This window comes from Galeopterus variegatus, unplaced genomic scaffold (assembly GCF_000696425.1).
Source record: "Galeopterus variegatus unplaced genomic scaffold, G_variegatus-3.0.2 Scaffold15, whole genome shotgun sequence".
In the NCBI taxonomy this organism is placed as follows: Eukaryota; Metazoa; Chordata; class Mammalia; order Dermoptera; family Cynocephalidae; genus Galeopterus; species Galeopterus variegatus.
The window spans coordinates 251,318-277,479 of NW_007726126.1; the positions used below are offsets into that span (position 1 = coordinate 251,318).

At 38.3% G+C, this 26,162-nt stretch overlaps 1 protein-coding gene across 1 annotated transcript in view; it reads right to left on the reverse strand.

Annotated features, from left to right (window-relative positions):
• Positions 1-9,873: 9,873 nt before the first annotated feature.
• Positions 9,874-26,162, reverse strand: part of RSF1 (remodeling and spacing factor 1) — a 161,787-nt gene continuing 145,498 nt past the window's right edge. Inside the window, exons 12-16 of the mRNA XM_008565953.1 lie at positions 20,294-20,361; positions 18,955-19,162; positions 17,091-17,311; positions 15,055-15,243; positions 9,874-12,426 (exon numbers count right to left, since the gene is read on the reverse strand). Of these exons, the coding sequence (XP_008564175.1) occupies positions 11,873-12,426; positions 15,055-15,243; positions 17,091-17,311; positions 18,955-19,162; positions 20,294-20,361 (1,240 nt within the window). The 3' untranslated portion in view covers positions 9,874-11,872. The remainder of the gene's footprint in view (positions 12,427-15,054; positions 15,244-17,090; positions 17,312-18,954; positions 19,163-20,293; positions 20,362-26,162) is intronic.

The window sequence follows — 26,162 nt, forward strand, 5'->3', positions numbered from 1 at the left end:
AGTCAATTGTAGGGCCGGCCCGGTGGCGCACTGCTACAGTGCGCCGCCTGGGAGCGCGGCGGCGCACCAACAGAGGGTTCGGATCCCACATACAGACCGGTTCCCTCTCACTGGCTGAGCGAGGTGCGGGCGCAATACCAAGGGTTGCGATCCCGTTGCCGGTCCCGGTCCGGTACGGGCGCGACACTGAGGGTTGCGATCCGTTGCCGGTCACAAAAAAAGACAAAAAAAAAAAAAAAAAAAAGGGAAAAAAAAAAGTCAATTGTATTTCTGTACACTAGCAGTGAGAAATCCAAAAATAAAATAAGAAAAACAATTTGATTTACAATACCATCAAAAAGAATAAAATACATAGGAATAAATTTAACAAAAGAAGTACAAAACTTGTAAATGGAAAACTATAAAACATTTTGGAAAAGATTGAATTATGTCCCCCCAAAACTCAATGAAGCTTGAATTGTATCCCCCAAGTTTTATGTATTAGAAACTTAGCCCCCACTGAGACTGTTAAGAGGGTGGGAAATCTTATTATGGTAATTGTAAGGTGGGGCCTTGAAGAGGTGATTGGGTTTTAGGACCATGCAGTAATCAATGGGTTAAAAATGGTGGTGAGGGGCATGGTTCTGAGGGCTTTAAAAGAAGAGGAGAGTCTCTCTCTGTTCTCTCACCTTGCAATGTGAGACCCCTGGGTCACTGTTGCCACCACCAGATGGACTTTGGACTTCCCAGCCTCAGAAACTGCAAGCAATAAATTTTGTTTTCTTATAAATTACCCAGTTCCACGTATTTTGTTATAAGCAACATAAACAGACTAATACAGGAAATTGGTACCAAAAGTGGGATGTTGCTTATAACAGATACTGGAAAATATGGAAACTGCTTTGGAGCTGGGTATTGAGGAGAAGTTGGAGGAGTTTGGAGGACTCAGAAGAAGACAAAAAGACAAGGAAAAGTTTAGAATGTCTTAGGGACTGGTTATGTGGTGACAAGCAGAATGCTGATAGAAATATGGACTGTAAAGACCATTCTAAGGAGGTCTCAGATAGAAAGAGGAAGGAATTTATTGGAAAATGGGGCAAAGATCGGAAGGAATTTATTGGAAAATGGGATAGAAATATGGACTGTAAAGACCATTCTAAGGAGGTCTCAGATAGAAAGAGGAAGGAATTTATTGGAAAATGGGGCAAAGATCACCCGTGTTGTGAACTGGCAAGGAACTTGGCTGCATTGTGTCCAGGCCCTAGGACTTTGTTGAAGTTGGAACTTAGGAGTAGTGAACCAGAGTATCTGGTGGAAGAAATTTCTAAGCAGCAAAACATTAAGGAAGCTGCATGGCTACTTGCAACAGCCTACGCTGAGTTATGGTGGCAAAGGCATAACATAAAGCCAGAATTTAAAAGGAAAGCAGAGTGTAAAGATTTAGAAAATCTGCAGCCTGACCATGTGGTGGAGAAGCAGAGAGCATTTTCAGAAGAAAAATTCAATGGTACTAAGAAGATTAACTCAAAAGAAAGGGATTGTCACGAGAAGGGGTAAAAAAAAGCCCTGACAGCATTGCAGAAGCCTCTGGGGCCAACCCTTCCATTTCAGGCCCAAAGGCCTTGGGAGACAGAATGGTCTTGGGGAACAGACCTGAGGTGCCCTACACGTGCTCACTGCTCAGGGACACCTCGGGAAGCTGCCTCCAGCACCAGTACCCCAGCTGCTTTGGCTGATGCAACCATAACTAAATTGGCCCCAGGTGTGGTTGGACCCACACGGTTTGAAGATACAAGCTGGAAGCCTTAGTGGCATCCAAGTGGTGTTAAGTCTTCAGGGTGGCAGAATGCCAGAGCTGTGGAGGCTTGAGAGCCTCCACCCTGATTTCAAAGGATGTATGGAAAAATCTGGGGGCCCAGGAAGAGATCTGTTGCAGGGACAGAGTCACCACAGACAACCTTCACTAGAGCAATGCCGAGTGGAAACATGGGGTTGGAGTTGCAGTAGAGAAAACCCATCAGTGCCATGCCTAGTGGAGGTGTGAAAGCGGGACCGCCATGGAGACCCCAGATCTGTGGAACTACCAACATGCAACGCCAGCCTGAGAGAGCTAAAGCATCACCTGAGACCTGGAAAGCCATGGGAGTGGAGCTGCTAGAGGACTTGGGGACCTAACCCCCACACCAGTGTGCAGAGGAGGTTGAACATGGAATCAAGGTACATGATTCACCAGTTTTGACATTTAATGCCTGCCCTGCTGGGTTTCAGACTTGTTTGGGACCTGTTACAGCTTTCTTTTGGCCTATTTCTCACTTTTGGAATGGGAATATGTACCCTATGTTTGTCCCACCATTGCATCTTGGAAGTAGATAACTTGTACTGATTTCACAGATGGGACTTTGAACTTTGGACTTTTTTTTTTTTTCCGTGTCCGGCAACGGATCGCAACCCTCAGTGTTGCCCCCGTACCGGACCGGGGACCGGCGATGGGATCACAAGCCTCGGCGCTGCTCCCGCGCCTCGCTCAGCCAGTGAGCGGGAGCCGGTCCATACGTGGGATCCGAACCCTCGGACGGGAGCGCCGCCGCGCTTCCCAAGCGGCGCACTATCCAGTGTGCCACTGGGCTGGCCCCGAACTTTGGACTTTTGAGTTGAGACAAATTAAGACTTTGGGGATGGGGCCGGCCCGTGGCTCACTCGGGAGAGTGTGGTGCTGATCACACCAAGGCCACGGGTTTGGATCCCATATAGGGATGGCCGGTTTGCTCACTGGGTGAGCGTGGTGCTGACAACACCAAGTCAAGGGTTAAGATCCCCTTACTGGTCATCTTTTAAAAAAAAAAAAAAACTTTGGGGATGAAATGAATGTATTTGCAGGTGAAAAGGACATGAGTTTTGGGGGGCTAGGGGCGGAATGTAGTGGATTGAATTCTGTCCCTCCAAATTCCAGTGATGCTTGAATTGTATCCCCCAAGTTTTATGTATTAGAAACTTAGCCCCCACTGTGACTGTTACAGGGTGGGAACTCCTATTATGGTAATTGTAAGGTGGGGCCTTGAAGAGGTGATTTGGTTTTAGGACCATGCAGTAATCAGTGGATTAAAAATGGTGGTGAGGGGCGTGGTTCTGAGGGCTTTAAAATAGGAGAGTCTCTCTCCACTCTCTTTGCTTCCACCATCTTGCAATGTGAGACCCCTGGGTCACTGATGCCATCACCAGATGGACTTTGGACTTCCCAGCCTCAGAAACTGTAAGCAATAAATTTTGTTTTCTTATAAATTACCCAGTTCCACATATTTTGTTATAAGCAACATAAACAGACTAATAAAAAGACCTAAAATAAAAGGAAAGGTATCTTAAGTTCATTGATGGAAAACAATATTGTTAAGCCTGTATTCCCCCAAATGATCTACAGATTTAATGCAGTCTGTATCTAACTGCCTTTTTCAAGAAATTGGCAAACCGAACCTAAAATTCACATGAAAATTCAAGTGATAGAGATTGGATGTGTTGTCCCTGCCAAAACTTATGTGGAAATCTGATCCCCAATGTGGCAGTGCTGGGAGCAGTGCTGTTTGAGTCATGGGTGCGGATCCCTCATGAATGGATTAATGCTGTCCCTGGGGGAGGGGGGCCTGAGTAAGATCTCACTCTGTTAGTTTCTATGAGAGCTGGTTGAATAAAAGACGCTTGCACCTCCCCTACCCCTTGCTTCCTCTCGCCATGTGATCTGCTTGTATCCGCCAGCTGCCTGTTGCCTTCCACCATGAGTAGAAAGAGCCTGAGGTCCCAACAGATACAGCTGTCCCTGAATTGTAAGTCAAATAAACCTGTTTTTTAAAAATTACCCAGTTTCTGGCCGGCCCGGTGGCGCACTGCTACAGTGCGCCGCTTGGGAAGTGCGGTGGCGCTCCCGCCGAGGGTTCGGATCCCACATACAGACTGGCCGCTCACTGGCTGAGCGAGGTGCAGGAGCAACACCGAGGGTTGCGATCCCGTTGCCGGTCCCGGTCCGGTACGGGGGCGACACTGAGGGTTGCAATCCGTTGCCAGTCACGAAAAAAGAGACAAAAAGGAAAAAAAAAAAATTACCCAGTTTCATGTATTCTGTTATAGCAACACAAAATGGACAAGACATCAAGGTACCCAGAATAGTCAAAACAGCCTTGAATAAAAAAAGGAGCAAAGTTGGAAGACTCATATTTCCTGTTTCCAAAACATACTACTAAGCTACAGTGATCAAGACTGTGTAGTACTGGCATAAGGATAAACATAGATCAATGGAATCAAATTGAGAATCCAGAATTAAAACCATACATTTTTGGTCAATTGATTTTTCTTCTTTCTTATATAAATGGTGGGCTGTCATGGTATGGTCAATTGATTTTTGACAATGATACCAAGATAACAATGGAGGAAAGAATAGTCTTTTCAGTAAATGGTGCTGGGACAAACATGCAAAAGAATGAACTGAAAACTTTTGCCTGTGGCTTCGGCTCTTTGGTTGAATTCTGTGCCTCCATGGGACCACACAGACAAGTCTATGGCCTCTTTAATGTATCAGTTCTCCAGAGGCTAAGGATAGAAATCAAGAATAATTTTCTAATATGTATATATACCTACTTGGCAAATAGCCTTAAAAATTGTTTTGTTGAAACTGATGCACTTGCAGATTTACTTTCTAGACAGAAAGAAAACAATTCATCTGTTCCTGGGATAAAAAATGTTTTAACCTTCATGAAGTATTATAGAAAATTCTTAGCTTTCCATGTGCCATAAAATTTAAAATAAATTAAGTTTGCAAACACATCGTGCTAAATACATCAAATTATTTACATTTTTTTATTATGACAATTGACATGTATTAATTGAAAGAAATGACAAAAGTATTATAAGAAAACATTTTGAAAGAAGTTACACAATTAGGCCAATAGCTATAAAATGGCTTTGGGCCTGGCTTATAACACCAACAGTTCTGATCAGACTGTAGTGAGACATTGAACATTTCATTAACAAAAATATTGGCACCAGCCACAACATATTTTGGTTGTCACTTACAAGGAATATTGTATTTGAACAACTATGCACTGCCATTCTAACACGGTAGGTGTTCGTACACTGCAGTTAACCCCTGAAGCTTTAAGCTACCAGGAATTCCCTTGCTTTTTATTCACAAAATTTACTTTGTTATCGGAATCACATTTCCAGTTTTTAAATCTCTTTCCCCCCCTCACCCATTAAGTACATTATTATGTGACAGAGAGTACTCCAGCTTTTCCTGTTTGACTAACAGCATGGTCCTGATTGCCTCAAGAGTTAGTTTTATGCTAATCTCGGAGCTTCTGCTTTAGCTCTCATCTCCTAGGAACAAAATAAAGCATTCTGAGAACCTACTCCAGGAATAATTTTTTTAATGCATAGGAAAATAAAGCATTTCATATAAGCATGTTTGAAAATCCAAGAAGTGTTCTGATCAAAAACACTCCCTGAATCTCCGCTATTACTTTAAAATCAAAATGAAATTCTAAAATATACCATTTACAAAGTGTTATCTGGAATTTGTATTCTTCACATGGAAAATAATGATCCCCAGTCTTCCCCTCTGAATAGGTGAAGATAGCAAAGAAAGACTTCCCACATTAGCTGACAGCGGATGAAGGCAGAAATTATGATACACTTAGATGAATTTAATTCTTTACAAGAATACACTTGTGCTAAAAAAGTGAGAAATTAGAATGGCAAAATTATCAAATGACAAAAAGTGCTGGCATTTAAACACAAATGTCAGTATAACATGGGTAAACGTGCCACATAAAAGACTATGCTATAATCAGCAATTTTACAAGATTTCAAAATACTTACCAAATAAGGAAGGAATTGAAATTTGAATCTGATTTCCCTTCCTGCCATGTTTCAGCAGACAAATATTCCTGTGGAATTAACTGAATCACCAAATCAAGCAACTCTAGTTTTTCCTTCTTTTACAGATTGAAAAGAAACCAGGCCCCGCCCCACCCCACCCCAGTACAGGACACCCCCTTTCAAAGTGTACATAAAACCTTGTGGTAGGTTTGGGCAAGCTACAACTCAGATACCATTACCAAGAAGCTACTTTGATAAGAGAACAGAACACCAGACCAACATTGAGAATACCTTACTTAGGCATCACAAAAATCATGCACTGTAAGAATATGTTAACTGCCAAATTTGGGCTGTTATAGCTGTTCTGATCCTGAAAATCCATTTAAGCTAATATAAACTAGATGTGTGTGTATATGAATGTATCTGTGTGTGTGTGTGTGTGTAATTTTCATGCAGTGATCTCACTACAGCTTTGGAGATGGGTTGTTTGTCTAATTTCAAGGCTTGTCCATATAGCAGTATTGACATGCACCAACTCTGCTAAAGGGCAGGAGAATGAAAAAGACATGGCACAAGTTTTAAAACAATTTTAGGTTTAATTACATAATGCACCTGTAGATGTTCTAGCATAAACACAATTGTAAAAATCTACATCCTATTTTAGGGTATTTTTCCACCTCCAGTCCCTTAAAAGCTGTACAGTTATAAAAATGTGACTCAAGCAAAATAAAACTTTTTTTTTTTTTTTTTGCAACATACAAAATAAGTTAAACGATTCAGAAGGTCTTAAGCCATTAAGTTTCCCAATGACTGCGTCTGGCTGCCCATAAGCGTGATGTGCAGACTCCTGGTCTATGACCAGAACTCAATAAATACAGATCAAACGAAATCCCCAAACACTTAAATTAGATTTCTTTAGAAACTGATGAAAGTCAAGAAAACATATAGTTAGGGTTAACAATTCCATTCTCAACTTAACATCATCCAGTGGCAAAAAGAACAAGGCAGGTTACTCAGTCCTTAGCACATTTCCTGGTGTGTACCAATTTGGCAAAAAAAACCCACAAGTGTAGTTCCTTTAGGAATGTTTTTTCTCATTGAAAATGTGTAAGGACTTAAGTTTCTACTCATCTACTAATTTGTTATACCCTCATATAGCTTATGTATAGGATAGACATAAAGTTATTAAAATAAAAACATCTTCACTAACTGAAACCACTACAGTGTGCCAGAAATTGGGTTTACAGCATTTCCCAGAGCAAAGTGGTATAAATATCAAATGAAAAGGGGGAAAAAAAAAAAAAAAATTGAGCTTACATGTCCAAAAGAGAGAGTTCGTATAAATAAAATGTTGAGTGTGCAATCTAAAGTGGTTATATACCAAACTCGGTATATTTTGGCTTATGACTGTTTATAAGGGCACTTCAAGTAGTTCATGGAAAGGTTTGTATTATCTTTTAGTTCTATTTTTCCATGAACCTTTTGAAGTACTCTGGTACTTACTTGGGAATGACTCTATCTTCTGTATGCTATAGTTATTTAGCAATTCTTGGCACTCAAAGAATGTTAAGGGATAATTTAAGTTGGAGTGAGATATTTTGACCACAAATTAAGTGAACACATAACACAATAACTCAGTTTAAATATATGTATAGCAAAATGCCTTGTCTTTCAAGATTGGTATAAAAACAATGAAAAAACCAGCAATTAGCTTGCCACTTCCAAGGTAGGTTTACAGGTACACACTGGGAATGATTAAAATAGGAATGGTTTTTATTTCAAGAAACCTTAATAATGGATCGTATTAAGCAGGCAGGGACTAGGTAGATTACAACAGATATACAGTCTTGGCATTCTCTGCTTCTTGGAGAACCAGGAATATATTTTGAGAATGTCAAACCTACAAGAGAAACTATTTTTCTCTAGACTTCCTATAAATGTTTGTAATTTTGTAATCAGTTACAATTTTGTACTATTTGCCTTATTTCTTTTTATATGAAATTAATGTGGATTCATTTTTATTTCTTCTAATACTTATCTGTAAGCATGTGTGCGCGTGTGTGTATTCCATTTAAAAAAGGATGAGTCTTTGAATACTTGTTCTATAGGTGTGAGGCAACATCTTAAATTATGGACCAGTTCTACTGTTTGTGAAGAGGAGTTCACAACTTTTTCTGAATATTAAACTTGTAGATTCGTTAGGTTCTTTACAGTTGTATGGTAGAACAAACTGGCAAATGGTTAACTTCTCTTATGCCCACAGACAGAAACTAAAAAGGCATTCCTTCTGGCAAATTCCATCAATCCCACTTAAAAATAGCTAGCATTTTACCATCACTTTAACTCTCAATTTCAACAAGTAAACGTCCACATTTTCCTTATTATATAAACTTTGATCAAAGTTATATTACGGGGTGGGTTTTATCAACTAAAAAGTGAAAACTAGATAGCATATAATATCCTTTTAAAATTAATTTGTTTAAAAAATTTTTTTCAACAATTTCATTAGCATTTAAAGTTCTTGGTTTTTCGGCAGGTCACTTTTTTAACAAGTAGATTACCAGTAGACATGAATTTATTCTAAATTAAACTGCCCTTTATCCTGTGAATATGAAACCTTGACCAATTGGAAAGGGATGTCCAGGAAAACCAACCTCAATATGTCGTGTTTATTCTTGACATTATCTCTCCATCATTTTGCGGTAATGTGCCAAAAATGGAAAATGTTTTACACTAACCGCTATTTCATCAGCACAGATGTACAAAACCAAACTGTATTTTCAGCCTGGGTCCTTTCCACATGTATTTCAATTCAAAGCTTCTGCTTTGTAAAACTTTGGCTAGTTTTCAAACCTCTACAAAAATTGCAAACTAAAGATTCTGAATACTAAACTACATCTCCCCTTAATACATTTGCTGTAGACAAGCAATTTGATATTGGGAATCCAATTTGTATTTCAAAAAAAGGGTTTAAATTATTAAAGGGCTCTATTATATAGCAGTTACTGTGAATCTAAATCCATGGTTAGTGCTCTAACAAGGATCCAAGATGGTATAAACTGTAGAGGAATTACTGCTTTCCTATACTTTCTCCAGTTCCTAATGACTATATCGTGCCTTTGGATACAGAACATTTATTTTCTTCTGAATTTTGTATTCTTTTTAAAACTCCTCCAGAGTATCTTCAGAGTGAATATTCCAGTGAATACAGCCTCTTTGAGGGACTAAATCTGATCCCCGAGCAGAACTTTTTGAACTGTGCAAAATTTAATCACATATAATCACTCCATCTGCATAATAACACTTTATATGTATCAGCTCCTTGGACTCTTCTTGGTAGATGACCCATAATTAATTGGTTTAATCAGAATATAAAGTAAGAAGGGATATGCTCACTATCAAGCTGACAAACATTTACTCAAGTTTGGTAAATATCAGGCAGTGGTATAACCATGTCAGTGGGACACTTGCCAAGTGGAATGAATACTCAGTCTTTACAAGGATAAAAATTACGTTCAGCTTTCTATAGCGGAAGGGTAAAAAAAAAACCCTCCTTGTTTCACATTAGGCACCCTGTTAAAATAAGTTATCTACCCATTTAATACATCATCTGATTACTTGCTTAACTGAGGAGTAGAACCAATAATAGGTAGAAGCAGGAGCTGGTGTATCCAGAGGTAGAGACAGGGCACATGGGAGAGTTTCTACATGTTAGTGGCTTTACCCAGCTGCAGGACTACAATGGTGAACAGGGAGATTGAGTGGCAGGAAAGGCCACCTGTACATCTGAACAACTTACCTTGCACTAGTAGGAATCCTTCTATTGCCTGCCTGTTTTACATAGTTAAAAAGACTAAAATTCTTAAGTGACTTTCAAATAAATAAAACAAACCTAGCTAGAAAGGAGGGTTTGTAAGTAAATGTGGCTCCTTCCATAGCCCTGCTTTACTGTCTGTGAATGTAAGCCCTTCCCTCCGTTCCAGTGGAACACTGTCTCAAAATAAAAATCACAACTTGCTTGGAACCACATGCTACTGGTGCATCCTATTTTTAGGTTGCTTTCATTATTTTATTTTTTTTTTATACAGATACATATACATTGCTAGAATCAAAGCAAAAATATTAATGGGCAGGTACTACAGAACTAAAGTAAAACAAAACGAAACAAACAGAAGAACCAACAACTGAAAAAACATAAACTTTCAAGGCCAAAAGATTAGATTTAAGGGCAACAATACCTGTTGAGGAAGGAAAAGTAGGAGTATAAAGTTTCTAGAGAGGTATTTATAATGCAAGTCTAATGCCAGCTTTTTAATAATAAAAAAGAGAAGTGCTTTACTATACACTGACTAGCACGTATAATGCTTAATTTGGAAGGAAACATTAATGAAGTTCCTTGGGCCAGCAGCAGATATGGTGTGTCCATTGCCGGCAACAGACACAACACTGGAACAAAAAAACCCAAATCCCGGGGCAAAAGTATTCACAGAAGTAATGGTTGTAGGTTTCAGAATTTGATAGGCAAGTTTTAATCACAAGTGCTACACTCTGTACAATGTTATGGCTCTGCCTGAAATTTTACACCTGTAATAGAAACTAAGACAAAGTTCATATTTTAGTGTCAATTACATGTTAGATATTTAGTTAGTTACAAACCCCTTTTTCTTGAAACAAAGGGTTTATCTTTCTTTAAAGTGTTGAGATGTTTGAAATGGATGTCCTGCCTATTAAGTATATTGGCGGTTCTCATTCAACTCTATGTTGGTTGTGTGACTATTAATGAATTTTAATAGAAGTCTAATGGCCAAAGGCCAAAACTACATTCAAACCTGCTAATATATCCAGGCAAATAGGAAATTCCAACACACTCACATACACGCACGCACGCATATACACACACCCACACACACACATGCTAAAAATCAAACTAAAAACCTCCCAAAGGAACTGCTTTGTTTGTAGACTTCAATTTGAAGTAGATACTAAGGGCAAGAATAGACCAGTTAAAATTCACCTGAAAATCCCTTCCCCATCTTCAAATGTGCTAAAATACTACTGTCAGCTTAGCATCTCTTCATGTATATTACATAGAGATGTATTTCTTCCAAAATGATATTTCAGATATTTAAACGTCAAGTGGCCAGAAGACAAGAGTTATACCACTGGCAAAGTTTACAGTCCACCTGGGCCTTAAGATCACACTCATTTCACTAACAACCCCTTCATCAGACATAGTATATTAGAGGCCACCTTATCATCATTACATAAAGCTATTTTTAAAAAAAATTTGTTGCTAGTACAATCTGGTTGTCAAAGCATCATTATACATTTTACTGTAAAATGCCTTTCAGATGATTTTGTTTTTTAAAACAATAAACTCCGCTATAACAGAAACATAGGTTAAAATTTTTTTATGATGGTGCTTTCACGGTCTCTTTATTAAGTGTGGTAATCTCCAATAGTAAACAAGTTGATTTTACGAAGGCTGTTACTAAATGACTTATGTATGATGTTACCTACAATTTTCAAACTTGCAACAGTACAGACTTGAACTTTTAAACAGTCTGTTAATCATTTATGCCATGAATGTTTAAATATAATATATATTTAATATGAAAAAGCTAAAGCACAAGTGCTTTCTCCCACCCCTAAATTCTGTTTTGGGCCCTCACAGATTTGGAATGCATTCTTATCCACCCTTTTTCACAAAGTCAGGAGAGCTCAAGAAATATAAAGTCAAAAATATACAAATCTTTGTTGTTATAATAAGATTTTTTTTTTCCATGAATGAAATTACCAAGGACCATGAACTTGGAAAAAGAAAATCAAAAGGAATTTACAGCAATTATTTATCTTCAAAGTTCAAAACTGGTCACTTCACAGAAAGACTTCAGGGTTTGTTGAAATTTTTTTTCTAAAAAGTCATTCTGTAGTGGCGTTTTCTAGGAAAAATCAAACAGCTTTTAATAACTGGCCCGCTGGTGTGAGAGCTACCGTGGAATAAATTAGCACAAAAATGGAAAAAAAAGTCTTATAACTGTTCACTGTTACAGACATAATCAACAAGGTCAGTCACTCTCAAAAGCTCATCTTCCTCCTCTTCTGGTGCCCCTGCCTCCTGCCCACCACTTGTCCCATTGGGGGCCAGGCTTGCACCAGCTGTGCTGTTGTCCTTGGGGGTCTGAGGCTTCTCAGCTGGCTTGCCAATCAAGTTCTCAATGGCTTTGCCAGGACTCTGTCCATTGGTGGAAGGTAAGTCCACTAAGCTATAGTCCAATGGGCTCTCCACTTTGCTTACATTTTCAAAGTCCTCTTCCTCATCACTTTCTATCCGGTAGGGCTTCTTGGTACTTTCTTGTTCTGAGGGCAGGACCCTGGGCTGTCTGTCTTGGGCAGGCTGGTCTGCATCTGCATGAGCATTGTCACAACTTTCCTCTTCATCCGTCTCAATCTGGTGTAGCCGTTTGCGGGATGGTTTGCCTTCCTCTTCCTCCTCCTCATCTGTGCTTCGGCCCCGCTTTCGAACTGACCGTTTTGATTCTGTGTTGAGCTCACCATCTTCAGAGTTCTTGGACATATAGCTCTCTAGAATAAACAGCACATTCAAGCCATTGGCACAGTTAACCAGAAATGGATTTAAGTAATTCTCCTTTTCCTCCCCATTTTTACCCCCATGTTCTGCTTTCAGACTTGCTTGTACACAAATACTTCCCTGCAATAACTGGACTGATTTCTGTCTCTCCTCAGTCCCGTAACAATGCCCAATATGATTCAGTTTACTTTACCTATGATATTAGGAAAAAGAAGATTTCCAGGAGAAGAAATCTGATGGTCTTTGAATTAAATGAACATAGGTTGGCACAAACTAAGAAACTCCTTCCCACTAGTCCTCAAATTAGGGAATCATGTAAACATACTGACACGGAAAGATCAAAACCGGGCACCCAACTCTGTATGTCTGAAACACAATGCCACCTCTCATCTTGTTATTAAATGCCCTTGGTAATCATTAAATTTCTTCTCTTCTTTGTCTTTACTTACATTTTAGGCAATCACGGGTTTGTATATCTATATGATGATAAGCTTCATATTTGTTTTAGACAATCACTAAATCCTAGGCTCATGTATCAAACTGCCTACTCAACATCTACACTTGGATATCTAAACAGGTGTGTCAAACCTAATGTATACAAAACTGAGCTCCTAAACTTCCCCCCCAAAATGGTAGCATCATGGTCTCCACCCTCTTAGTTTTTGGCAACTCTATTCTTCTAATTGCTCAGTCATCCTTGATTCCTTTCTTTCTCTCATCCAATCCAACAGTAAATCTGTTGGGTTTACCTTAAAAACATATTCATAATTTAACTGCTTTTCACCCCTTTACTGCTACTGCCCTAGTCCTACCCACCATCATCTCTCACCTGGACTATTTCAATAACCAATCTATTCATAACACAGCTACTACAGCAAATTAAAATATATGTCAGATCATATCAATACTTTGCTCAAAATTCTCCAATTGCTTTCCATCTCACACAGAATAAAGTCCAGCAGTCTATGCAATGACCAATTCAGTGCTATCCAATATAGTAGATGCTAGTCTCTTGTGGTTATTTTAAATTTAAATTAAATTAAATTAAAAATTTATTTCCAGTCACACTGGCCACATTTCAAGTCCTCAATAGCCATAAGAGGCTAGTGGCTACTGTAACTGATCAGCACAGACGAAGAATATTTCCACCATTGCAGAAAGTTCAACTGGACTGTGCTGCTCTTCATCAGAGGTTAGCAGATTTTTCCTGTAAAGGGTAGATGCTACAGTCTGTTACAACTACCCAACTTTTTGTGAAAACAGCCACAGATATTATGCAAACAAATGGGCATGGCTGTCTTCCAATAAAACTTGATTTGTGAAAAGTTTATTTATACAAACAAGTGGGCTGTAGTTGGCTGACTATTGTTCTATATGATCCGATCCCCTTTGATCTCCTTGCTTCACGTATTATTCTTCCCCTCACTCACTCTGCTCCAACAACCCTGGACTCCCTTCTGTTCCTAGAACATGAACATGCCAGCTTGCCTCAAGGCCTTCACATTTGTTGTTCCACCTGCCTGTACCACTCTCCTTTAAAATAAGTGCATGACTCACACCCAACATTTCTTTCCAGACTTCACTCAAATGTCTTTCAGGGAGGATGTCCTTTAGCACAATATCTGAAATTCCAATTACTCTCCCAACTACTTTTTCTCCCTTATTTTTCTCCACAGCTCTTTTATCTCAGTCTAATATATCATATGTTAATAAACATTTACCTTGTTTATTATCTCTCTTCTCCCAACTAAAATAAGAGTTACATGAAGGTTATTTTATTCACTGTTATATTCCCAGTGTTCAGAATAGGGCCTAGTTCAATAAATATTCATATTTAATGGCTGAATTAACAAATTTATGTTTGTATTTATGATACATGAAGACAAATACACACTCAAAAAGATGTTCACCTCTCTTTTTTAACCTCCCACTTCCAAACATTTTTTTCCCCTTTCTTTCCTGATGGGCTCAAAATTAATTCATTTTATGCCTAATCTATGAAAGCAAACAATCTTCAAAAAATAGATCATAAACAATGGTAAATTAAATATATAATAAAGGGGGGAAGTGAGGGTTGGGATTATTTAATATAAACTTAGGAAGAGCTGAGGAATATCTACAAAGACTAAATGTATATCAAAAATTCATATTTTAGAGCTTTTCCCATATTTTTAGTATGGGGTACAGCTAAAGCTATTAAGAAATAAAAGTTACCAACTGAAACTCATAGTCAAGGTGGAGAGAGACAGAAGGCACTTTAGTTTGAAACCATTCAGTTATTCGACGCATAAGAGGTTATTTCAAAATGAGGGCCATGAATAATCGGGGGAAAAAAGAAGAAGCAGACTAAATTTTGATCAGATCAAAATTTTCTGAGTCTCTACTAGTTTCAATGAAGAATGTAATTACTACAATGGAGATCTTCAAAATTAGCAACTTATCAAGTATCGTTTATTTAAACTATAATTAGTGACCAGGCACAAGTAATAGGTTTTATTTCAAAGATACTATTGGTTATATCAATTTTTAAGTAAAGGTACAGAATCACAATCCTGAGTTCACTTTACAGCATCTATTTCTGTCTTGTCCAAACTTCTGTAAATAGGAGATCTATTCCTTACCTTCACTCTCTGAGCTGGAAAGTCTGCGCTTGTGAACTCGCCTTATTTCTTTACCACGTCGTAAGCTCTTCTGGGAACCATCACTTTCTGAATCTTCTTTGTAGTTAATTTGCCTTTTCTGGTTCCTCCTTGATCGCCTTCGCCGAGTTTCTACAAAATCATCACTAAAATCCTCACTAAAGTCACTTTCTATAAAAAAAAAAAAAAAAAAAAAAAAGGAAAAAGAAGTACAAAATTTAAGTTCATTGAGTAGAAATGTAGTTAGCTTAAGTTATAAAAATGTACAGCTAATAAGTAGAGTTCATAAAAATTCTTAAATGAACAATAACTTTAAAAATTCTTTTACTTTTCTTTTTAATAATATGAGTCAATCTGTGGGGGTCTTTAATGCCAAACCTCAAAATTGTATACCATCAGTTAATTCTCAAGATTAAAAAAATGTTTTATACTTTTTTTAATAGTCCTTATTGCATTCAACCTAGAGCTACCTGACTGCTTTTCTTGGTGGACAGTTACCAGAATCTGCCTCTTGCTAATCTGCTGTTCTTAACCATGGCTACACTGATAATGTACTGCAGAGGCAAAACCCTCTAACCAAAGAAAGCTAATGACAATGCTCCAAAGAAGTACAGAATTGGAATTATATTTTTGGCTTTTCTCCAGGTGGTATGAAAATCTACTCGAAAGCGCACAGGGCTACTTAAACTCTCAAACGACTGCTAAATAGCATTGTTCTTGTCATCTCTGATCAATAAGCCATAAGGAGACTATGGCATTATGTCACAGCTGTTTTTCAAAGTGCTAACAAATTCCACTGAATTACTGCTTCAACCTTGTTGTTCTCTGATGGATTTCAAACATTTCAAATAGCTAGCCAAAAGTATCATCCCACAAATTACTTATTAATTACAAGGAAAAATAATAAAGTGAAGAGACCTGGAAGCACAACATTACCTCTATGGTATTCCTGCCAAAAACATATAACCTAAGTCTAATCACAAGAAAACAGAAAAACTCAACTGAGGGACAATTTAGAAAATAACTAGTACATATTCTTTAAAAATGTTGAAGTCAATAAAGACCAAATTTAAGGAATATTCCAGATTAAAGGAGACTAAAGAGACATGAATTCCTCTCTCTCTCCCACGATATCTCCTTCCCCTCCCTGCCTCCCCCAACTGCTCTGCAACATCTTAGAATGTAAAGAGAGACAAAAAAAGAGAGACAGAAGTAAATGCATTGTGTAATCCTAGATCAGATACTGGACTAGGGAAAAAATAAATGTAAAGAACAATATCAATGTTAAAATTTCTGATTTTGATAACTGTACTGTGGTTTCTGACATAGAAAATGTCCTTGTGCTTACAAAATAATCACTGATGTCACCACTTACTGAAAAGGTTTAGAAAGAATGATTAACAAAACAAGCCCACAAGGATGGCCTGAGTTGGCATTTCTCCAGTAAGATGACAGCTACCTATTTGCCAATTATGTATAGCACGTGTATCTTTTCTCTTAGCTATTGTGCCTCTCATTAGTTATTCAGTTAACAAAGGTAAGCGTAAGCTATCATAACATCAACCACTACTAATTTGTAAAAACTCCTGAATCACTGATTGTGATCTAAATATTAGAGATACTTCGTATTCTTCTCTCTTCAAGAGCTGGGCATCTGAGGAAAATGTTCTCAGCTTATTGAGAATGATGCCCAAGAAACACTATGAAGAGAGAGGTTAGGCATGGAAACACATCGCACCAAAAGGATTCATCACAATCCTAAATGAATTTGGCATTTGATAATAATTAAGTATAATAAAAATAATTTAATAAATGAAGTTAACAGATCAGTCTGAATGTATTTTCTCAGATGTGCTTTATGAGAAAAATTTAGTTACTACTGAGTCATAAGAAAAGGATTAAAAGTTTTAGCAGAAAACTTATATTACAATACAATGGAATTTTATTTTCAGAACTCTTCACTCCAGAGTTGTAAGAATTTATGTTGTTGGTAAGATATGGATACTAGTTATTTTTACCAGAGTCTCTACTATTCTCTTCAGACTCCTCCTCTTCATCGTCGTCAGAGTACTTTTTCTTTGGGGTCTTTCTCCGCAAACGCCTGCTTTGCCTCATTGGCCGAGAGGGGTGTCGCCTCAGTCTCCGGCTACAGAAATCAGTGTCACTGTCATCATTAGAAGGTGGATCTTCTTCACTTTCATCTGGGTTTTCATCTGATACAATAAACTCATCTTGAGATCTGTCCAAGAGAAACCAGATAAATTATGATGGTACACTTAGAACCGTGAACCCCTTTTTGAGAGTTCCGAGTTCAAATTCTGTCAAGTCCAGTTAATCAATCACTAAGTAATGTTTAGTTCAAAGTATCTGTATAACTGTATTAATTTCCCTGTTTATAAAATGGAGAAATGTTTTGCCACCTATACATCTCTTAGGTGAGGATGTGAAGATGAACTGATGCTGATTTTAAATTGCTTGGTCCTCATGGGATGTCCCCCTTGCACCCTAAATTCAACATGTTCAAAAGTGAACTTATTTCCCAACCGACTCCTCTCTGTTCCCCAGCCTGGTATTTGGTACCATTATCCATCTGGTAACTCAAACAAGAAATCTGGTATTGCAACTGTTTTCCCTTTTCATTTCTCACACCTAATCAATTACTAATTCTCCCTGAGTCTACTTCTTAAAAGATAATCTCTCAAACCTGATTTCTCTCCTTTTTTAAGGCTTTAATTTCTCACCTAAACTATAATACCAACTCCCTAAAGAGTCTCTCTAATCTCTAGTCTAATGTCCCCTCAATATATCCTCCAAATGAATGCCAAGATTAATCTTTCTGAAGCATGAATCTCACAGTAGTCTGGTGTTTAAAACCCTTAGTGGTTTTTCATCACTTTCAGGATAAAGTCCAAACTCTTTGTATGACAAACAAAACACTCCATATAATCTGGTTCTTTTTATCCAGCAGGGCACTCTCTACTTTATCTCTGTATTCTTGCTATCTTGAGCCACCAGGACTTTCCCAAAGTGACATTTTATAGCTTGCTGCCTTGGACATGTGACTTCTCTGCTGGGAATGCCTTCTTTCCTCATCTTGCTTCTAATCCCAAACTTATCTGCCCAAATATTCATTCTTCAAATTTCAAATCAAGTTTTACTTCTACTGTGAGGCTTTCCCTGACTTTCCTAGATTAAGCCACTCTCCTCTTTACCCTTATTTATGCTTTACCTATAGGACAGGTCTTTAGACAGTTCATGGAAAAATTCATATTATCTTTTCATTTTTTTCCCCACAAACTTTTTGAAGTACCCTTGTATTTTAGTAGCAGTCATGCAGAGTGGCTGGTTAGCACAGGGACTGCAAAATTAATTTTTTGTGGTTTGTGTGCTTATTTCCTCCACTAACAATCTGAAAGAAACTGTGCAGTATTGTTTCAATACATGCTCTGCACAGACACCTTTCCTGATCTTCCAAACTGGATTACTTATCCCAACTCCAACCTCAATGGGTCACCAGAGAACAGTATCAAATTGCTTGTTTCTCATACGTTACTGGAAACCTCTTGTGGACCTCAGCAGCAGAAGATGGCACAGAGGTGGAGAGAAGGCTTTCAACAATTGAAGTTCAATTCAGTTAATCGAATTTAAATAAATTTTAAATAATTTTGAATATTAAACAAACCACCAAAACTTACTTTGTTTTAATCTAAAAAGAACCAAAATGAGTATTCGTGAGTCTGCTTTAAATATCCTGAAAATAAACAGAGATTGTCTATGTGCATGAAAATCAAAAGCCCCTTACAGGACAGCCAAGCCTCTCTGCTAGTCCAGCTGTATTTAAGCTGGTATCTAGGGAATGGGGTCTACGGGCAGACCACGCACCCATCACTGATCTTGAATTCATCCTCACTCTCTTCTTCATCCAGGTTGCTGTCACTGTCCAGATCATTTAGTCGCCGGCGTTTCTTCCGTCGAGCAGCAGCTGCCCTCTGGGGTCGTTTATTTTCTTTTCTTTCTTCATCCAAAATAGTAGAGATGTCTTTCCCACGGTGACCTGTGATTGTGGAGATATCTTTTCCTCGGCCAACTCCTGAGTTTGGGGTGGGGGAGATAACTGTATGTTTATTAAAAGCTTCCCTTTAATTTCTAGAGACTGTCCTTATTCATGTTTAGCAGCTCTTCATTCAATTTATTTTCTTCCTGCAAATATGCAGTTTTCTCAGAACTTCAGCTGACAGAGCTCTCATCAAGACAGAATTTTAGCATTTGTTTACTCTACTGAATAGAAGTTTCACTGTTTTTTTTAATTTTGATATAATTCACATACATAATATTCACACTTCTATTTTAAAAAATTGTTTTTAGTGTCTATAGCCAGTTGACTAATATTCACCCTTTTAAAGTGTATAATTCAGAGGTTTTTAGTATAGTCACAAAGTTGTGCAACCATCACCATTAACAAATTCCAGAACATTTTCATCATCCCAAAAAGAAACCTCATACCTATTAGAAGTCACTCAAGAATCTCTTCTTGAAAGCTGTCTTTTGGACAAGGCTTTAGAAAGATGCCAATCCATTTTTTAAAAACTGTGTTTACAGGACAGAAAAAGCGAGAATTCAGCAGCAAAGATGTAAATAAGGCACACATCTCTGGAAAAGCTTGTGACTTCTCTAGTTCCTCTACAAACAACCTACTTATTAATCCTTTCCAGAGTTTTCAAAATAACTAAGTGGAAACCAGAATGCTCTGTATCAGAGCACTATAATTGGCTATATAGTGCCTTAATTAAATTACCTCCAAATTCTTCTATTTTAATTCTATTGAAGACTAAGAAATTAATAAACTTTTAAAATAGGTCAACTGAAAGAAATCATTTAGATTCTGATTATCCATAATTTTTGAGACTTTGCAGTCTCAAAGACAACAGTAGTTTCCTCAGTTTTGTATTTGGAACCAGAAGTACACTTTAAATCTATGGAGGAATAGTAATATTTTATATTAGGTCACAAAACAAAACCCTTCAATAATAATTTGTAAGACCTGAGTCTACACTGATACCGTGTCCACAGACTATTTTTGGATCTAAGACATTTAACATCAGTAGTGATTGTGATGCACATTGGAAATGAGAATAAAAAATACATTGCTCACCGCCCTAATTTGGGCATCTGAATTAATTTGTTGGCAGAGTTATATGAAGAGAAAATGATAAACACATACCTCCTCCATCAGCCTCTTTAATATCATCTTCTATAGCTTCATCAATTGCTTCATCAAACTCATCAAATCTAAAATATACACAATGATCACATTACAGCCTTTCCTGGTTTTTATTTTTAAATATCATCTATACCAGATGTCTGCTATGGTCTGACTGTGTCGCCCAAAATTCATATGTTGAAATCCTAACTCCCAAGGTGTTGATATTAGGATCTGGAGCCTTTGGAAGGTGATTAGGTTACAAGGGTGGAAACTTCATGAATAGGATTAGCGTCCTTGTAAAAGCGGCCAGAGAGAGACCCCTCACCCCTCCTACCATGTGGTTACTGTGGGAAGATGGTCCTCTGTGAGGAAGCAGGCCCTAACCAGGCACTGGTTCTGCCCTAGAGAGCTCCTTCACCCCTTCTATCATGTAAGCACAGTAAGAAGGCACCATCTATGAACCAGAAAGCAAGTCTTCACCACATGCCAAATCTACCAGTGCCTTGATCTTAGACTTCCTGGCCTCCAAAACTGTGAGAAATAAATTTCTGTTGTTTATAAGCTATCCAGTTTATGGTATTTTGTTAGAACAGCTCAAATGGGCGAAGTGCCAGCAAAAATTTTTATAAAGGGTCCGGATATCATATATTTTAGGCTTTTCAGTCTATACAGTCTCTGCTGTAACTACTAAAGCTGCCTCTGTAGTGCTAAAGCAGCTACAGACGGTATGTAAGTTAATGAATATGGCTATATTCCAATAAAAATTTATGGACACTGAAATCTGAATTACATGTAATTTTCACAGAATATTCTTCTTTTGTCAACCATTTTGTAAATGTAAAAATCAGGTTGTACAAAAACTAGCAGCAAGCTGGACTTGGCCCACAGGTCATAATTTGCTGAGCCGTAATTACACAAATCATGAACAAAAGTACTATTCCACAAGTAATACTAAGTGTTAGGACTATATTAGTATTGCTATTGAAAATAACAATATTATTATTACTAAAATTCATATACAGATAGTCAAAATTTTACAACTAGGTAAATGTATTTTTTCTCAAAGGGCTGATTCCCCTGACCAAGACTAAATGATTCCTAAGATTTTTTCACATATAAAAATCCTTTCACTTTAGGGCTCAGATAACCAAAATGATAAAGTGACGTGTCTGAAACTGTGCTAAATATGTATTGCTATCTATGTGTGGCTAACTTCTACTTAAATTAGTTAAAATTTAAAATCCTGTTCCTCACTAGCCACATTTCAGTTCTCAAGAGTCACATATGGATAGTGACTACCATATTGGACATCAAGGAACATTTCTATCACCACAGTAAAATCTATTGAAGAGGGTGGGATTAAGTGTACATAGTGAATTAATAACAGCATCAAGACTAAAAGCTAAATATTTTTCTGAGTTGAGGAAAAAAAAATATATATATATATATATATAATTTTAGGATTTGCAAATTTCAGGCTAAGAACTCTTCTACAACATAAATTCTTTTTTTTTTTTTTTGTCCTTTTTGAGACTGGCCGCACCGCACTCAGCCAGTGAGCGCACTGGTCATCCCTATATAGGATCCGAACCCGCTGCGGAAGCGCTGCTGCACTCCCAGCGCTGCACTCTCCCGAGTGTGCCACAGGCTCGGCCCTTCTATAACATAATTTCTGATGGCTGTGTAGTGTCTCATCTTACAGGTGTGTCATAATTTAGTTAAAACAATTTACTTCCAATTTTTTCACAACTGCTATGCTATGAAAAACATTCTTGCATTCATCAAATGCTAGCTTGGCATTTGATGAAGATAAATGATGAGAAAGTAAAGATCTGCATGAACATCCATTCATCAGGACAGAATAACAGATACCAATAAAGCCAAATGCAAACTTAAACAAAAACAGTACTGGCATTTGTCCCAAGGACACGTTGCATGTTACAGCTCTAAAGTGGCATAACGACCTATTTCTTTGAGTAACTACTACTTTCTTAACTCACAAAGAAACTTTATTTTCTAAAATCAGAGACTATTAGAAACTTCAGACACTTGAAATTGTATCAATAATGAAACATCCCACTCCTACCTGGAGGACCTAAGTCATTTTTAACACAAATAAGCAGCCTTAATCTACATCCCAGATGCAGACTTTAGATAACGGATTTCTGGACAGAGCACTCCACATATGTATCTTAACTTTGTTTTCTTCCAGGAAACAGGACCAAGTGTCCATTTTGCAGTCAAGATTTGATACTGACCCCTTCACAGAGCCCTGCTTTGCTCTGAACTTTTACTCTTCATTTGCTTCATTTAAATCTCATTTAATCTCCATCATTCCTCAGAATCTCATAATAACTCTATCTTTTCCCTTATTTGGTTAGACACCCCAAGATTTGTGAGATTTTTGTTGGAATATGTTTGTTCCTGGTGTTGTTACTACAAATAAGATAATAAATAGGCTTAAAGAGAATGAAAATGGTCCTTCTAAGGGATGTAGCAATTTATAACACAATCATGAAGTTAATTTTATTAAGGTTTTTTATCTAATTTGGAAAAAAAAGTTATTTTCTTGTTCTTTTAATTTTAATTTGATTACTAAGTATGGCCAAATATTATTTTCATGTTATCGGTCATTTTTAGTATTTCTTTTGTTAATTACCAATGTGTGTCCTTGGCCCATTTTTTCAGCCAGTGTGTTCATCTTTTCTTACTGATTTGTAAGGATTTTTGTGGATTAAAGATTTAACCTCTTTACCACATGTTGCAATTATTTCTATCTAAAGTGTATTTCCCCTTTAACCTTTGCATATTTATTTTTCAGCTTTGAGAAAGGAAAACTGACATCTTGCCCTGCTTCCACTGTGAATAAGTGCCATCACATCTCAAGTAAGGCCCCAACTGCCTGCTCCTAACAAACATACACACAAAGTTACCCAGTCTAGTTCTAGTCTTCAAAATAAACGAAACCATAATTTCACTTAAGTAATTGATTCCCTAACAAAAAAACTTTGCCCTTGGCCTCAGCAACGTTAATGTCAGAAGATATGCAACAACCTTTGCAGATATGTGAAAAAACTATTATTATTTCCACCGTGAAAAAACTATACTCATTGCATTTTTAAAAATTCATAAGCCATTCTTTTAAAATTCTAACTCTTTTGAAAGTACACATTTTCTGTTGTAAATGTCTGAGTCTTTCTTAATTTTTAACTTTCATATAATCAAATATCTTTTCCATCATTGTTTTTGCCTTAGGTGTTTTGCTTAAAAAGCTGCTCCTTACATGAAGATTATATGCCTTCCTTAAATCCTGTTGGGAATTGCAATATGAATAAATGTATCACACCATATATTTTATGCTAAAAAACATAGTTTACTATTCCTGTATTACTGTTATATAATTTTAGAGCTGACAGGGATCATTTGGGCTAATCCACCATAACAGATGAGGCTACCAACCAGAGTAATAGACCACAAAAAAATATGGCTAATAAATGACACAGTGAGGACTATAATCTTAATCTTCTGACCCTCAAACCAATGCTCTTTGGACAGCTTTGATGTCATCCTCTTTGTTAGAAGCAATAAGAATATTGCTTAAATATTCTTATTACAAATATTATTTAACAAACAATTGTTAAATAATAGTAGTGATAAAATTCTAATAAAAAAAAACTTATGCTTTTCTTGGTGGTTGGCTCCTTATGCTTCTTTTAATAACCACAATTACACAAGGATCAAAAGACAATACAATCTCAAAGCATTCTCCTACAATGCTTGTTTTGAAAATGTAAATTGGTTGGAGTGAGACCAAGATATTATAAAGCAATTCAAGCATAATGTGTATTGCATACTTGCTAATGTGCAATTTCATTTGTGAGAAATACTAGGTAAATGCAGAAAACTGTACCTAGCTGAACCGAGCCGAATAAGAATACACAAAATGCACATACCTAAAACATCTTCCAGCTACATCAAGTTCATCATGTGTTATAAGCTATGGCCATCTGCATCTGGTTTTAGACCTTTCTGATTTCAAATAACCCTCCAACTACCACCACACCATAATTTACAAACTATAATGCTATACTTACATAGACAAACTTCAGGTCTTTTTCCAGTGTAAAATGCCACATTGATTGTAGTATTTATGTATTTGTTAACCACTGAACATATGCCAAATGGCACTACCATTTTTATTAGATTCCTATCTTTTTATTAATCATTAACGAAGTTTTTGAGTGTGTGGCCCTAAACACATATCTCCCATAATCCCTATAGTTTTTATTGTATGATCTTGTACAACAAGATGATTTTAGGAATGTACATGTTATGTTACAGCAGAACTGACTTTACATTTTTGCTATCTACCTATAAGCTTTGACTTCATATATAGAATGGCATTTTTTATTTTGCAAAGTATTTTTTCAAGATCAAGATGAATCGGACTTAAGATGGCGACGGGTCTGGAGCGGGCGTGCCAGAAGACAGCGCAAGCCTGAAAAGTGTGCGCTCTGCTGCCAGAGTACTATTTGCATTTCCAACAGCAACAAAAAATGAATAAATCATTGATCAACTAATCTACAATGACAAAAAAGCAACTACAGATTCGAGGTTTTAGGGCCGACATAAAAGAAGATTCCTGAGAGCGCCCAAGCCGCGCTGCGGGTCCAAGTGAGCAGCCTGAGGCAATAAAGGCCAAGAAAGATGCAAAAATGGAGAGTAAGGCACTGGACTGGCCCAGCTCTGTGAGCTCAGTGAGTGACCCCCAGCCCAGCCCCGCTTGCAGGGCAAACGCCCGCCAGGCTCCCGCCTACCACACCAGGCTAGGCACCAGCACTAGCACTGCCTCCATTTTCTCGGGTGGGAACGGAGCCGGCTCGGATCGGCCAGGCCAGCCCTCTTTGCTTGGCGCGGCTGCTCACTGAGCCAAGCTACTTGCGTGCCTAGGCGCACGGCCCCCTGGGGCCTGCGGACCGGCCTACAATCCGACTCCCCCCGCGGATCTCTGGCGGGGCTGGTGGCGGGGGGAGACCCCGGCCAGTGTCAGGAGGGCAGGGAGGAGGAGCCCGCCCAGATTGTCACTCCGCCACACCCTGGGCTTCGGCCCCCGGTAAACTTCCTGTTTCTGGGAGGCAGATACCATCTCTGTGGCCATCAGTTCGGAAGAACCCCAAACTGATTTCTGGTTGGGAGAGGTGAGGCCAGAGCGCTCTCGAGCTCGTGTGAACCTGTCGGAGAGCTGACTGCCGGCAGGTACCCGGGTCGGCCCATGCTGGGGGGATACAAGGAGGAACTGTGTGCTGTGGGATCCTCCCCCAAGGAGCTCACACCCTGGTGTCGGAGATAACTCAACTACACAGATAGCTGCAATACCAGGCAGAAAATGAGAGGCTCAGAGGAGGTCTTTCCAGGTCCACAAAAGCACTCACAGCGTCCCTATCAGAAACCTGGAAGTCTTCCTGGGCAGGGCGGGGCAGAGCACAGGCTTAAAGTCCCGGCTGATAGACGAGGTCTGCAGAAGACACGCCCCAACCCTGTACTGAGCGCACAGAGTGGGGAGGGGTCCGGCAAAGGAGACGGAGACTCGGCAAAAAAAAATACACACCCTGCGGGGCCCCCCCTGCAAGGTTCAACAGCCCCACCTAGTGCTCACAGAGTGGGGAAACGCCTGGATAACGAGGTGGAAACTCGGCAGAACACACATAAACTGTGGGGCTGGCAGGGCGAGATCCAGAAGCCTAGTAGAGTCCAAGCTGACCAGAGAGGAGGCTTCCTGGAGAGGCCCAAGACCCAAATGAAACTCCCTGCTAAAATGAATAAACATCCAAAAAAAGATACCAGAAATGCAAAAAACCAAGAAAGTACACCACCAAAAGTTAATAAA